We start from the raw sequence: 16,016 nt of genomic DNA, 5'->3' as shown, positions 1-16,016 counted from the left end.
GGGTTTTTTTAAGTAAGAGGCTGTATGCCTCTGAATACCAGTTGCTAGGATCACAAGGAGTGAGAGAGTGCTCTTGCACTCAGGTCCTGCTTGCAGGCTTGACATGGGCATTTGGTTGGTCACTTTTGAGAGAACAAGATTCTGGATTAGATGGGCCATTGGCCTGATGTAGGGCTCTTCTCATGCCTTAGAACAATTAGAAGAAATGTTGCACATGCAGGGAGCAGAGGGAAGTGCCACTTGGCCGCCATGCAAGCGCCTGCTTTCTCAGATCTGTTACTGTGACTCCATTAAGGCTGATCTTTGAAAGTCTGTCATCTGTGCCCCTTTGGGTGACCCTTTCTTTCAGATGGAGGCGCTAAGGACCCAAGAGGAAGACCAGCCTTTACAGGAAGAGGAGCAGCGTCAGATGGAAGAGATCCTGCGACTGGAGAGGGAGATTGAGAAGCTGCAGTGGCAGCAGAAGACTGACCACATCACCTGTGAGAACACCAAGAACGAGATAAAGCGGCAGCGGGAAGAGGAGATCCAGAGGCTGGAGAAGGAGGCGTCCAGGGTCGCGCAGGAGTTCCTGGAGCTGCTGGATTTTGGGAATTTGGATGAGAGCGTGCAAGGCTTCGAGCACTCTCTGTCCAACGAAGGGACCCTCAACATTGAATGCAGCCTTGTAGCTCCCCTGGCTGAGGAAGAAGAAGACGAGGGCTTTCCTGCAGATGAAGAGGGACCACCAGTTCCCAGCCCAAGTCTCCTGAACCAGGACAGCAGCACCAGAACCAGTGACAACTATTACTCCGAGGAAGATGCTTCTCCGAATATGCCAGTGCCTAGGAAGGGAGAGAACGAGGAGGGCAACACTCTGTGTCTTTCCACAGAGAGATCTGCAAGCCCCCAGAAGGAGCAGCCTATGGAAAGCATCTACCAATCAGCCTCGGAAATCCTGCAGAGTGACAATGGGGACTCAGAAGAGCCAATTTACAGCTTGCCTCCAGATGTGGAGTCTGACTATGACCATGAGGAGTTTGATGGCAGCGGAGAGGCTGGCAGCACGTCCGCTGAGCCCCTGAATGGGGAGGAGGCCTCGCGCAATTCCCACAGCAACGGCATGGACTCCAACCGCGGCAGCTTAGACTCGGTAAGGACCGTTTGCCTTGAAGTGAAAAACAGATCCTGCTCTGAAGCAGGAAGTGTGTTTTTCTTTTTATCTTTCCTGTGCATGTTTGGCACCTCAGTGCTCTCTTGTGTTAACTCCTTGTGTTAACATGCTCCTTGGGGTTAAAAGGCACTTGTTTTCTTCAGTCCACATTCACAGCCATTGCATTTCATCATGATGCTTGTGAACACATTTCTGTTCCCTCCCATCCATAGGCTTGCCTAGTTTCATCTTGCATAACTGTCCAATCCTTGTGGTCTCTCATAGGCATCTCCCAGCTTGGTTTCATTGGAAAATTTAATCCACACTCTTGCTGTTTGCAATCAAAGTTGCAAACAAAAAAGAAAGGGGGAAAATGTAGTGAATAAAATAAGTCCCAAGACTGATTCCTAAAGAACTCCACTTCTTCTTGCAAGCTGACCTTGGAACTTTTTCAGTCTTCCCTTGTCTCAGGATGTGGTTTTGAAGGTACAGGATGCAATAGCTTGGATGAAGCCAAGAAGTTCTGGGCTTGGGCAATGCCTGGATGGGAGACTTCCAGGGAACTGTGTGTGTTGCCTTGAGTTCCATCATAGAAGAAAGGCAGGATACAAATATAATGGAAGAAAGGCAGGATATAAATAATAAAATATAGGCACAGGATTTTGTTTTGCTCTTAAGTGTTAAAATCCATTGTGTTGTGTTTCCTTTAACCCAGGGGTAGCCTTTGGCCTCCAGCTCCCATTAGCCTCAGCCAGCACGGCTCAATGGTCAGGGATGCTGGAAGTTGTAGTCCAAAAACATTCAGAGGAAACCACATTGACTGCCTTAAGCTATTGGTTACTTTACCCATTTTCTGCCGTGTTTGTATTTTTCTGTGTGATACTTAAAGCTTACTTGCACAACTGGTGTGTCTGTGCACATATGTTTGCATATGCATCCCATATATGCACATTTCCCTTTTGTTCTTCACATCTTCATGCACATTTGTATGTTTTTAATATATGTTGGAATATGGATTTTGTGCCTGGTATTGGTGCATTACTTACAGCTACAATTACTGTATGGGTATTTGTATCTGCCAGATTTACAAGGGCACTTACTGGATATTGTTTGACCCGATTAATCATGCACACAACAGCCACCGTCCCCGAGAACACATTCATTATATGAACCTTTTGGGGGTGATCTTAAAAAGGGAGTTCATATACTTTAGAAGCTATCCCATGTAGAATGGCAGTTCACCCCTTTGTGCTGCCCATAAGGACATATTGTGTATGTGTGTGTTAGGTTGTGTGTAAAGTTGTAGCTTTTCACATGATCTGCTGCAGAAGGGGGTTAGACTGCCCCCCCCCCCCAGAAGGGGGATAATGAGAGAGAGACAGAAGCTGAGATGGCCAGAATGCATTTGGCTGAACATCGGAGAACTACTGCAATAGAAAATTGGAGGTTCTTAAAGCAGATAGTTCCCAAATGGAAATAGAGGCCAAAGTCCACATGTTGGCAACTGAGTATGGCAGGTTTTGGCCTTTGCCTTGAAATCACTCACCCACTTTAGATCATTCTTGCTTCTGTATGGTTATCATACTGCCTGGCCAGCTCAGCACTCAGATCTGTAGTGGAAGTGCGATAGGACTTGGCAGGTTGTGCTGCTTTGTTTCTGGAGCGTAACCATTCTTTTTGCCTCCAGTTTCTAGACAGTGAGGATGAAGGGGATGCTTATATGGACACGGATGAAGAATTCTGCAGCAGCCGGGTCACTGTGCTCAATGGATCAGGGCCAGCCTATTTTCACAGCTATCTCTACATGAAAGGTAAGCAGCTTGGTCAGTCCCCTAAGCTGAGCCATTTTCCCCTGCTCCCTAATCCCCTCTCATCTCCCCTCAGTATTTGTTCCCTGTTTTGCTGTTTTGTTCTTCTTCATTTCCAAGATCAAGTCAGTAAGGCTTTTTGTCAAGGAGGGATTAGAAGGGACCTTGGTTGCTTTGCATTGGCATCCACATAAAGGCTGTGATATCCAGTCCCAAGTGTTGGGTCTTAATGGGCATGTACAGATGAGAACAGTTTTTAGAGATGGCAGAGGCCCTGTTGTGGAATATGCTTGAAGTGATCTGGCAGCACTGTGAAGCAGTATTTGGGGTAGTAGTAAGGGGGTGGATAAATGAAATTAAAGCTTGAGGCTACAAAATTTGCATTTATAAAAAAGATACTGGTCTTAGTGGGGCGGGAGGAGGCACCATTTGGGCCTCACTTCAGGTAACAAAATATCTCATGCCAGTTTTGTGAGGGCTTGTGCAAGTACACACATTTACCTCCCCACTCCCAATTTTACTTTGGTAACTGGCAGACCAGGGTGTTGTATTTTTAGGGTTGTAGGGGGAGTAATACAAAAAGTCAACCGCTGCCTCGCTGTACGTTGCAGCTAATGCCACTGTGATAAACTTGTGCATTGCTTTTGCATGTTAGCATTCTGTGTCTACAGGAGGCCCCACATTTTTCAGGGAACTGTTACGGCCAAGGGCAGGAAGATACACCTGCCACTGTCTTTGTCAGGTGCTTGTGGAGTGCAGGATGGGGACATTCTGGTGGTGCAGTAACTTTGACTGTGTCTCTTTTCTCTTCCTTGCAAGGGGGCCTGATGAACCCCTGGAGACGGCGCTGGTGTGTTCTGAAGAACGAGGCTTTTATGTGGTTTCGAGCCAAGCAAGAGGCCTTGAAGTCAGGCTGGCTTTACAAGAAGGGAGGAGGCATGTCCACGCTGTCTCGCCGGAATTGGAAACGGCGCTGGTTTGTGCTGAGAGAGGCCAGGCTGATGTACTTTGAGAACGACAGTGAAGAGAAGCTGAAAGGGACGATTGACATCAGGAAGGCCAAGTATGGGACACTGTTATGTCTGTAACCCTAGGGATAAATCAGTATCAATATTGATTGGTAACAGGAGATGTTTGGGGAATCCTTAACAACTTGGGCTTGAGGGGAAATTGTTTGACTCCTTAAGTCCTGTGGGACATCTTTAGGCCTGAGGCTGTTAGAGAGGGTGGGGCCTTAGAGCCCCTTACCTGGGTGCAAGGGCTATTTTTAAAGCTTCAGTGTCAGTCCTGCATGCATAATGACACTCTAGGACCAGGCCCATGCAGAGCTTGTTTGAGGCCTGGGGCGGGAGTCTTGTTCTTGGCATGATAGCTTAAGTCTGGCAGGCCCCTGGTGGTACCCCCCAGCCTGTTTAGCCCTCTGAGGCCTGTGAAAAGTGCAACTGACTTGCGCCCCCCCCCCCCGCATGGGCCTACTTAGGACTGATTTGAGAATTTTCTTGCAGCGAATTTTACCCCACATTCTTGTGCACTCCCCCTGGCCTCTCTTGTCAGTACTATTCAACTTGAATTGGTTTAGCTGTCTCTTTGCCCACATTAGAAGTCTTTTCAGTGATGTTGCCCTTGCAGTGGATCCTTATCAACACAGCCCCCAAAGGTGGTCTCTAGGTGCAGTAGGCAGTACCCTCATTCCCACACCAGCATGTCACCTTACTTTGTCTTTGGGTGCTGTTGCTTCCTTGTTCTCAAGTATTTTCAAGAGATCAGGGAAGCGCTGAACCTCCTTGAGACCAGGCAGGCCAATGGAGATGGATGCCAAACATAGACAAGCTGCTTTTTCATCCTGGTTCTTCACACTTGTTGTTTTTCAGGGAGATTGTGGATATTCACGAGAAAGAGAATGCCCTTGATATTGTGACAAGTGATCGAGTTTACCACATAGTGGCAGAATCACCAGAGGATGCCAGGTAGGGGATGCAGGGATAGGTGTGTGTTTTTCTTAAAAGGTTTCTGCTTTTTCCCAAGGCGAGGGGTGGGAAAGCTGGAAGCAACACCCCTCCCATGATGTTGTGCTCTAAATAGAGAAGCAGTTATAAAAATAGGGAAAGGCAGGAGAGTAGAAGATGAATCATGATATACATGTTATCAGGTCATTGTTTCAGTCTTTGTATGATGTTATCGGTATTAGTAAATATATTTAATTACTTTTATGATGCTTTGTATACAATATGCTTTGCATATTAATTATAGTATTCTAAACTATTAAAAATTAACCATTTCAGTAATAAATATATACGGGGTTTTTTTTAAAAGTGTCTTCTGCTTCTGTCTTTCTTACAGTGACTGGTTTAATGTCCTGAGCCGTGTGCACAGTGCTACAGAGCAGCAGCTGAGAGAGATGCAGGATGAACAAGCCAACCCCAAGAATGCTGTGGTGAGTGGTGGGTCAAGTGGACCCCTGAAACTGTCACTCTTCTGGCTGCCTAGCAGCTGATGAAGGATGTTCCTAGGCATTTGGTTGTCCACTGAGAACGAGATGCAGGACTAGACGGGCCGCTGGCCTGATCCAGCAGCTGGGCTCTTCTTGTGCTCATCAGTAAACGGCAGGAGAGTTCTTCATGGGCACCCTTTTACAGGACTGAGTTTGAAATAAAAGGGAGGCTGCCTGAAGGATTTAATGCCCCCAACTAGTTTGATGGCAGGTGTGGTGGGCAAAGGACATATCTGAAGCAGGATTTGGGCAAAGGGATTATGATCAATGCCAGGAAGATCTTTGTGGGGAGTAGTGTGTACACCAAGTGTCATTTGGAGAGGTGACCAACCCTCCAGGACTGTCAACCTCAAAGAACTGCTTAGGGGGAAGGGATACGGGAGCCCCATTTTGTTAATAAAGCCAGAGCAAATATGTCTTCATTTAGGGCCTGACACCAAACCAAGAATACCGTCAAAGGTGAACTGTAGCTTGCAAATGGAAGGGGAAGGTGGGCTTTTGAAATTCCACTCTTGATGGCAGAATGCTTGAAGTTGTTAGGGTGCGTTTCAGGGTGCTTCCAGACAGAAGGTGTTACGTTACAGATAACTGAATCAGCATATCTGACCCTTGCATGCCGTATTGGGGCTGTACTGATCACTGCTAATCAGAACAGCAGATTTGGGATCTAGCAAGACATGTGTGGGAGACGCATTCTAAATCTGCAATGGGAAACTAACCCCATGCTAGCTGGTACTTTTCCCCTTGGAGGTATCTTCCCCGATGCTTCCTCGATTTTACAGTGTGTGTGTATGTCTAGATAAGATAAATGTAAGCACACATACATACAAAGAGAGCTCATTCACACACTGGTATAAGGACTTATGGGGAGGGGGAGTGCCATGTCTCACCCCTGGCACACATTGGAACCTGGTCATCCATAGAGGTCAGAGGTTTTTGATCCACACAGTCATTCATTCCTACAGGAGCTCCAGATGTTGGGATTACAGTCCCATCATCTCTCATCACTGACCATGCTGTTTCAGGCTAACGGGAGTTGTGGTCCAAAGCATCTGAAGGGCCACAGGTTGAGGAAAGTTGCCCTCTAGGAGAAAGTAAAGGGGTGCACTTAGGGACTCAACATGTTCACTGCCTCCTGGTGACACCAACAATTACGAATGCGGCCTACTTCTAATTGCAGAGCCACATCGTGTATTGTTGTTGCTGCTGACTTCCACAAACATCCCGATGTGATGTACAAAAGATAATAAAAACAGCTAAAAATCAGTTTAAAACCGCAGGGGGGGAAGCAAGATGAATTTAAAAGCAATAAATAGTGGGTGCCTATGTGTGGATCAAACTGGACTGGGACAGAATGGTAGGAACTGGATCTTGCATATATCTAGAAGTTTGTTCCATTTTTTGTTGTTGTTTTAAAGGGTACCCTGGACGTGGGGCTCATAGACTCAGTCTGTGCTTCTGACAATCCTGACAGGTAAGCTACAGCTGAGTTCCTCTTTGTGTGTGCTTTTTCGTTTTGTGATGTTCAAATATTTTTGGTGCAGCAACAATTGTGTAACAGGGGGAAATATTTAAATCCATCTGCTGCATATTTGAGTAAATATAAATGCAACAGATAAGGAGCTACTTAAAATGCCTCCAGCCAGTATAAATATCTCCCAAATGGCTGTGTTTATTTTTAGTGACTGGCCATTGGCTCCAGAAGCTCCTTGAAGCATTTGCTTTCCTCTTAATAAAGTCTAGTTGCTGTGGGTTCGGGTTCTCGAGCTCTGGGTGTTTCATACTTCAGGAAAGTGTGTGCAACTACATACTACCTGCCCTATGAGCTAAAGTTGTGTGTGCTCCACAGAGAGATGGCTGCTTTTATGCCACAGTACCATCCTGTGGGGTGCTTTCCCTTATATATTACCATCATTTTTGTTGTTAATTATTATTATTATTTATTTATACCCCGCTTTTCTCCCTGCTGGGACTCAAGGCAGCTTACAGATAGAAACAAGAACCACTAAAAACATTTTTTTTAATCAATAATGAAAACTATATACATATATAAAATCTGTTTAAGGCATACCAATAATTACAATCAAAACAGCATGGCACCAGCCCTTTAATTTAATTAAGAGCAGTCAGTTCCCAAAAGCCTGTTGGGACAAGAAAGCCTTTACCTGCCAGTGCAAAGGCAACAAGGAGCCAGTCTAGCATCTCTAGGGAGGGAGTTCCAGAGACTGGGAGCAGCCACCAAGAAGGCCCTCTCCCATGTCCCCACAATGCATGCCTGTGAGGGTGGTGGGACCAGGAGAAGGGCCTCTCCTCAAGACCCAGGCAGGTTTGTATGGGTCAGTAAGGTCCTTCAGACAGCCTGGGCATAAGCCATGTGGTGCTATATAGGTAATAACCCGCACTTTGAATTGTGCCTGGAAACAGACCTGTAGCTAGTGGAGCCGTTCTTGCAAGGAAGTCGTCTGCTCCCTATAACCAGCCCCTGTCAACAATCTGGCTGCAGCTTTTGGAGCCAGTTGAAGTTTCGGAGTACTGTTCAAAGGCAGCCCCACGTAGAGTGTGTTAGAGTAATCCAAACTGGATGCAACTAAGACATCTGTCACTGTGGCCAAATCAGACATCTCATACACTTCTCCCTCTTCCCCATGAAACATGCCCATTTCTTCTAGAATAGTAGTTTTTCTGGACGTGGCAAACACTAAGCGCTTCCATAGTTTTAAAGTTGCATCTGAAGCAGTAATCTGACTTGCATCCTTGAAAAGGAGAGCAAAATCAATGTGTTTCTGTGTGTAGCCTAACCTTCACATGTTTTCTTCTTGCTCAGCTTGTGTCTGGGCAAAAAACAAATAGATTTGTGTTGCGGCTTTGGAAAAATATTAATATTGATGATGATGATGTTGACGACGAGATACTAATTTTGATGATGGTGATTTTTCAGGCCAAACTCCTTTGTGATCATCACAGCAAATAGAGTCATTCACTGCAACAGTGACATCCCTGAAGAGATGCACCACTGGATCTCCCTCCTGCAGAAGCCCAAAGGCGAATCCCGGGTCGATGGGCAGGAGTTTCTTGTGAGAGGTATGAAGGCAAGATGAAGGAGCTGGCTGAATATATTGTGCCTGAGGCAGAACACCTAAACAGTACCCTCCTTGCCCCAGTGGTGTTAATAATACAAATAAGCCATTTGCTGGCCTTCGAGGCAGCCTATCTGACCATAGCACTAGTTGCTACAGTCATGGCACAGCTCACTCTTCCAAAGTGATAATGGCATTTCCCACTTTATAAATGGGATATGAAGCTGATGATGACCATGAGAACTGATGCAGTAGAGTGGCTCATAACATGCGGTGGTGAGAAAGCCTCCAGTTCAAATCTCCCCTCATCCAGGAATTCTCTAGGTGGCCATGGGCAAGTTTGCTGCTTTCTTTGCCTCAACCCCACCTGTTCATATTGGCATTGCAGGATGCTTGTAAGGATTTACTAAGATGAAGCCACCATAGTCTTAATGTTCTGACAGCAGTGTATAAGTGTTAAGAACTGAGGTATGTATTCACGCCCTTTAAGTGTGGGTTTCACTGACAAGATACCCAGGGTTAGCAGCAGAGTATTTAATCTGAGGAACGATGTAAACAGACTGAAGTTTGAGGTGACAGTGATTCATCCCAGTAATTAAATGCTGATCCTGTCATCGCTCTCTCAACTGTCAAAATTCCCACCCACCACCCCAACCATCATTCAGCACATGCTTCAGCTGCCCTCTTCCACTTGCCTTAACATTCTGTACCCCAAGCAGTCTCCCCCCGCCCCCTCACTTCCCTCCAAACACAAATGCCAAACATGGTTCATTAAAAGCTCTTTGGGTGGTTGAAGTGTTACCTAAACTCTTTCTTTCCTTTCTTTCTTTCTTTCTTTCTTTCTTTCTTTCTTTCTTTCTTTCTTTCTTTCTTTCTTTCTTTCTTTGCAATGCATGCTCTGATAGTGAAGTCAGCTGGGGGAGATGAAGGTTTAGACTGAATTGTGCCTCCTCCTTCCTCTGTTCTTTAAAAGAAAGGAACAGGAACAGCAGCATCCCGTTAGCAGGAGAGCAAACTCTATTTCTTGAATTTCAGTTCCATTGGGCCCTGTTGTCCCTCTTTCCCATCAGGCTGGCTTCATAAGGAGGTCCAGAGCAGTAGCAAGACCTCTTCCCTGAAGGTGAAGAAACGCTGGTTTGTGCTGACCAACACTGCCCTTGATTACTACAAATCGTCTGAGCGCACAGCCACCAAACTCGGGACCCTGGTGCTGAACAGCCTCTGCTCCGTGGTCCAGCCTGACGAAAGGGTCTTCAAAGAAACAGGTAAGGAAGGGGGAAAGGTCTTCTTTGTGTGCCACTGTGTCCTTCTCTGAGTGTTCGTTGCTATTCTTTACCATTTTGTGCAGAGCTATAAATGTGTGGAATATCATTTTGGTCATTTGTAATAGGACACAGTCCTGGCAGACTGGGGAGGGTCTGTATTTTGCATGTAAAGGGTCCCAGCTTCAATCCTCATTTCAAAGGATCCAGCATCAGTGCTTGGAAGAATCTCTGCCTGAGAGACCAGCTGCTAGTATTGGGATAGATGGGACCATGGCTGGACTTTGTATGATGCAGATCACATGTTCATATGCCTGTGTCTGTTCTGCATTCATAGTTGCTAAGGCCCGAAGAGAATTTCTGGACTGACTCTGTTCATCCTATAAACCATAACATTTAATTTGCTGGTTTCTTTGGAGTGAAATAGCATTTGTGTCATGGGAATGATGGCACAGAGTGAGTCCTGTGGGGTTAAGTTGGTGCTCCATGGGCCAAGCCAATCAAGTGCACAAAGGAATATCGGGCTTTCTGTAGACCCCTTTGGGTGCCATTGGCCAGTTTAGATCACACGGCAACTGAATCATGTCATGAGCAGCTGATAGAGCGCAGTCAACATTGCCACCAGGATCTGGCCTCTGCCAGCTCACACTTTTCTCTCTCGCTGTATCATTTGCCATCTCAATTACTCCAAGATTGGGCAGTAGTTGCCTGTTTCTGTTTGTGCCTTCAGGCTACTGGAACATCACTGTGCATGGCAGAAAGCACTCGTATCGGCTCTACACAAAGCTGTTGAATGAAGCCATGCGCTGGGTCTCTGCCATCCAAGGAGTCATTGACAGCAAGGTTCCCATTGAAACACCCACGCAGCAGCTGATTCGGGACATTAGAGTAAGTGCCTCTAACTCTTAATTGCACATGAGTATGAGGGACGCGGGTGGCGGTGTGGTCTAAACCACTGAGCCTCTTGGGCTTGCTGATCGGAAGGATGGCGGTTCGAATCCTCATGACGGGGTGAGCTCCTGTTGCTCAGTCCCTGCTCCTGCCCACCTAGCAGTTCAAAAGCACGTCAAAGTGCAAGTAGATAAATAGGTACCGCTCCGGCGGAAAGGTAAACAGCGTTTCCGTGCGCTGCTCTGGTTTCGCCAGAAGCAGCTTAGTCATGCTGGCCACATGACCCGGAAAAACTGTCTGTGGACAAACGTCGGCTCCCTCAGCCAGTAAAGCGAGATGAGTGCTGCAACCCCAGAGTAAAGGGGTCCTTTACCTTTTTATAAGCTCTATATCCAGATTACTAGGATCTCCTTATACTCACAGGTTTATGATATTAAGGCAAATGAGCTTTCCTTGCTCTCTTCATATACAACCTTTTAGGATTTGCTCATGTCTGTGTAAATACCCAGGTATTTGAGCTTCCCTCCCATTATTTGCATCATTCTACTCAGTTCAGAAGCTGAGATGTCCCTTGGCACTTTCCCTTTCTTCCTGCCCCTCTTCTAGGTATACAATTTCTCTCTGCACACATGTTGGAATAATCAAAAGCAAGAATGTAACATACGCAAAGGACAGGGTCTATTAATTCTTAAGTAGTAGGTCTGAATTCTACAAAGGACTCTGATAGAATCCCTCTTTCAGCGGGAATAGTGTGTTAAGGCACATTCATACGTGCAGGATAATCCAAAGGCTGCACATTTTTATGGGAGAGTCATAGCTCAGTGGCGGACACATACAATTAAAATAGGCAGAAGGGTGTAGATGCACATTTTATTCAGCAACTAAAAGCAATATTATGAATCTGTCAGAACATGGTGTGTTTCTAAATATTCAGAATTCCTTTTGATGAGAGGGCTGTTGCTGGCCTGACATACTCTGGATACTTTGTGATATAAAGTGATCTCCAAATCCTTCTATGGACTTGCTTTGGCGGTTTCCCCTGTTGCTGACCAAATTGCCATTTTTACATTACACGGCCTTTAACTGTTGTTTTATCTCTTCTGTAATGGACTGGGAGCACTTCCATTTAATAGTGCAATTAGATATTTGGAGGGAAAGAGAGAAGCCCTGTAAAGGTAACCTCTACTTGCCCACCCCTTCCTTTCAGGAGAACAGCATGAACCCTGAAGTGGTAGAACAGACCTACCGGAGGAATCCTATCCTGAGATACACCCAGCACCCCTTGCACTCACCGCTTCTACCACTGCCATATGGGGACGTTGGGGTCAACTGTGAGTGACTTGGTAGCTTTCGAGGATGCTATGTCAAGGGTTCAAAAGGAATAATTTTTGAGAGGATGGGACTGAGGCAGAATCTTGCCGGGATGAAGGTCATCCAGCTTTACAGTGCAACCCAGTACACAGTGGTGCCTTGGGTTAAGTACTTTATTCGTTCCAGAGGTCTGTACTTAACCTGAAGCACCACTTTAGCTAATGGGGCCTCCTGCTGCTGCCATGCTGCTGGAGCCCGATTTCTGTTCTTATCCTGAAGCAAAGTTCTTAACCTGAAGCACTATTTCTAGCTTAGTGGAGTGTGTAACCTGAAGCGTATGTAACTCGAGGTACCACTGTACATGTTTCCTCAAAAGTAGGTTCAACTTCAGTGCAACTTACTTCTTAGCTGAGTGCACTAGAATTCTGTGTACATTGACTCAGAAGTAAGTCTCAGTGGGCCTTACATCCTAATAAACATGCATAGAATTACACGATAAATCAGAGTTATTGTGTTGACTCTGGCCGAACTCTGATGCATAAAAGAATACTGTAGAAGTGGGAAGATGCTGTGAACTTACCCAGTGGAATGGATTTCACTAGCTGATATGCAAAGAATTGTGCATTAAAAAAGGAGCAGAATCATAGCCCTATCAAGTAACCGTTTCTAATGGGGGGAATTGGATTGTCTCTCAAGTGACCTTTGAGTAGTGATAATTGTCAGAGGAGTTCCCTTTCTCCTCTGGGTTGTGGGCATGAGCAAACCTGTTTCTTGGAGTGATGAACTACCAGCTGGCCAGTCCGTAGTTGGCGGACATACTGACTGCCTTCTCCCTGCCTTGTTGTTTGTGCCGCCTCCTCCCACTGCAGTGCAGCAAGAGAAAGGCTACAGCAGCCTCCAGGACGAAGCAATGAAGATCTTTAACTCCCTTCAGGAGATCGAGACAGTCTCTGACCCCATCCCCATTATCCAGGGCATTCTGCAGACCTGCCATGATCTCAGGCCCCTCCGGGACGAGGTGTACTGTCAGCTGATCAAGCAGACAAACCACGTGCCACAGCCCAACAGACCGGGGAACCTTCACCACTGGCAGCTGATGACCTGCATGAGCTGCACCTTCCTGCCCAGCAGAGGAATCCTCCGTTACCTCAAGTTCCATCTCAGAAGGTAAGAACCACCCTGGAGGAATTTCTCTGCAATTGTAGCTAGCTCACTGACTCCAGAGCACTGAGGAATACATTACATAGCACCAGTCACTGCAGACATATAGAAACATGGGAAGGCTGCTTCATATTGAGTCAGCCCATCAGTCCGACTAGCTCAGTATTATCTCCACTGAAGAGCAACAGCTCTCAAGGATTCAGTCCTAGCTGGAGACAGAACCAGGAACCTTCTGCATGCAAAACAGGAGGCCCTTTGCCTAATACTTGCATCCTTAGAGATCATTGCAGAGGCCACCCACCCCCAATTTACCTCCACCTTGCTTTGTGAAAACTCCAGTGCTTCCTGTACTACTGTCCCTCATACCTGCTTTCTACTAAGCAGCAGTGCCAAGCTGGTCCCGATATTTTTAGACAAAGGTGTAAATATTGGTCTCAGAGGCAGAAAATAGTAAATAACCTCTGTCCAAATGAATGAAATTTGCTTATATTAAGTGATGCAACATCTTCATAGGCCGTAGGTAGCCCACAGCCTCTTGAGTTGGCTGGGCCTCGCTATACAAATGACACAGTTCTAGATCAAAGTTTGTTTCATGGCAGAATGGCAATATGTTATTTACCTCTTCTCTTTCCTCACCCTCCCTCAACCAGAGTAAAAGATCTCTTCCCAGGCACTGAAATAGATCGGTATTCTCAGTTCATCACTGATTCACTGAAAAGAACCAAGAGCAGGGAGTTTGTCCCCTCCCAGGAGGAAATACAGGCCCTCATCACCCGGGAGGAAATGACCACCACTGTCTACTGCCACGGAGGAGGTTCCTGTCAAATTACCATCAATTCTCATACCAGCGCTGGAGAGGTAAGAACGAAGGCAGAATTTTCAAGGCAAAGTTGTCCAGGGAAGAAGGGGCATTCAGCTTGCTTCAGATGGCCTCTACTAGCGGGAGTGGAGGGAATATATATCTCTCTCTCTTAGTCCAACCTGTTTGCATCTGTCTGAGAGGTTCCTTGTGCAACCAAATCCTTTGTGGAATGATGTGGTCTCTCTCCTCCCTTTGTAGGTGGTAGAGAAGCTGATCCGGGGGTTGGCCATGGAAGATAGTCGGAACATGTTTGCCCTTTTTGAACGCAACAAGCATGTGGACAAGGCCATTGAGAGTCGGGTGATTGTAGCTGATGTTCTGGCCAAGTTTGAGAGGTAGGTGTTTCACAGGAATAGTGAATGCTGTTTAGCATTGGGGGAATCTTGATACTTTCTAAACAAGAAGGCCTTCTGCCACGTTGCTAGTCCTTTGAGACCTTATGGCAGGGTGCTACGGAGATGCTGTTTTCAGAGGCAGATGCTACGTGTAGACCAGCTCTTCTTAACCAACAAACCAGATGGTAACCAGCTTCTTCCTCACCTTTTAGACTTGCTGGGTCCGTGGAAGAGGAGGATGAGGATGGGCACTGGCAGCTCTACTTTAAACTGTATTGCTTCTTGGATGTTGAAAACGTTCCCAAGGAAGGGGTGGAATTTGCTTTCATGTTTGAGCAGGTAAGTCTTCGCATGGGAGAGAATAAACAGGTGGGTGAAGAACCAGGGTTGTGAAGAATTTGCCTGCAACAGCCCATTGCTATTAGGACACTGAATTGTTCATCTTGACTTATAAGGCAATATACATAACTTAATTATAACTCCAAAGGGGTAAGCATAGGCATTGGGATGGTCTCTTGAAGCAAACAGCCTTTGGGAAAAAACATATTTTAGTTAGCTAGTTATTTGCCTACTTTTTAGCGTATCTACCTCCCAAGGTTGGTTACAACATACCAATGTACAGTATTAAAATTCCAAAGTTTCAAAGAACAACAAAATAGCAAGTAACAACATTTATAGACCCACGACTAAAATTGCTCCTTCTGCCATTCACAGGCTCATGAAAGTCTCATTGACGGCCATTTCCCTGGTCCAGAGGAGACACTGCAGCACTTGGCTGCTCTGAGGCTGCAGTACCTCTATGGGGATATTTCCAAAATCTCCTGGTCCCTGGACAACATCTATCCAGTGAAGAGGCTGAAGTCAAAAATCCTGCAGTCCATGAAGAGTAGCGGTCCCAGCAGCCATGCCCTGGAGAAAAGGCGGACCAGCTTCCTGGAGGGCACTCTGAAGCGTAGCTTTAAGGCGGGCTCAGTGAAGAAGCAAAAGGTGGAAGAGGAGCAGATGATGGAGATGTGGGTGAAAGAGGAGCTGTCGGCAGCTCGGGCCAGCATAACAGAAAAGTGGTGCAAACTGCAGGGGCTGCTCCAGCAGCAAGCCATGGTGGCCTACATGAACATCATGAAGGAATGGTCGGGCTATGGCTCCACTGTCTTTGATGTGGAGGTGAGAGACACACAAGAAGCCTCAGTATTAATCCTTCTTCTTTTGAAAGATGCTACAGGAGGATTATGTTTATTATCTCAGTTGCACTTCATAAGAACCTTCAAATGTGGTTCCATTTTATTACCCCCACTATTACAGATTGAGGATTGTGGGGGAGGGAATTGAGGTGCAAGCTAATCGGCGAATTGCTGAAGAGCCAATGTGGGTGTAGCTAAGAGCACTGGGCTAGGAGGGAGGACACCCAGGTTCAAATCCTGGCTCAGTCACAGCTAAATTACCTCACAGCATTGTTTGGAGAATAAAACAGGGAAGCAGGAGAACAGAGTAGTCAGACCTGAAATGTCTGGAATGGAGGATGTAAACACAATAAATAAATATTGGCTACCAAGCCTGTTCATGGTTGAGCTAAGATTTGGCAGATCCCATTAAAGAATGAAGTGAAAATCGAAATAAATAAATTAAATATTTAGGGTCTTACTTTGACACCATTTTTTAATTATTTGCTTTGGAGGTGGGAATCTT

General features: G+C 46.1%; 1 protein-coding gene across 3 annotated transcripts in view; it reads left to right on the top strand.

Annotated features, from left to right (window-relative positions):
- Nucleotides 1-16,016, top strand: part of LOC310689441 (unconventional myosin-X-like) — a 77,549-nt gene that overhangs the window by 57,802 nt on the left and 3,731 nt on the right. For all 3 annotated transcript variants that reach the window (XM_083467170.1, XM_083467168.1, XM_083467169.1), the window contains 15 exons: nt 350-1,132; nt 2,820-2,943; nt 3,760-4,003; nt 4,812-4,907; nt 5,281-5,374; nt 6,850-6,905; nt 8,370-8,512; nt 9,579-9,773; nt 10,501-10,658; nt 11,869-11,992; nt 12,842-13,139; nt 13,784-13,991; nt 14,194-14,330; nt 14,543-14,669; nt 15,045-15,494. In XM_083467170.1, the coding sequence (XP_083323296.1) occupies nt 350-1,132; nt 2,820-2,943; nt 3,760-4,003; nt 4,812-4,907; nt 5,281-5,374; nt 6,850-6,905; nt 8,370-8,512; nt 9,579-9,773; nt 10,501-10,658; nt 11,869-11,992; nt 12,842-13,139; nt 13,784-13,991; nt 14,194-14,330; nt 14,543-14,669; nt 15,045-15,494 (3,237 nt within the window). The remainder of the gene's footprint in view (nt 1-349; nt 1,133-2,819; nt 2,944-3,759; nt 4,004-4,811; nt 4,908-5,280; nt 5,375-6,849; nt 6,906-8,369; nt 8,513-9,578; nt 9,774-10,500; nt 10,659-11,868; nt 11,993-12,841; nt 13,140-13,783; nt 13,992-14,193; nt 14,331-14,542; nt 14,670-15,044; nt 15,495-16,016) is intronic.

The sequence above is a fragment of the Podarcis liolepis genome (assembly GCF_965112155.1).
Source record: "Podarcis liolepis genome assembly, chromosome: 1".
Taxonomy (NCBI): domain Eukaryota; kingdom Metazoa; phylum Chordata; class Lepidosauria; order Squamata; family Lacertidae; genus Podarcis; species Podarcis liolepis.
The sequence above is the reverse complement of the archived record's forward strand: the minus strand, read 5'-3'. Positions and strand labels throughout refer to the sequence as shown.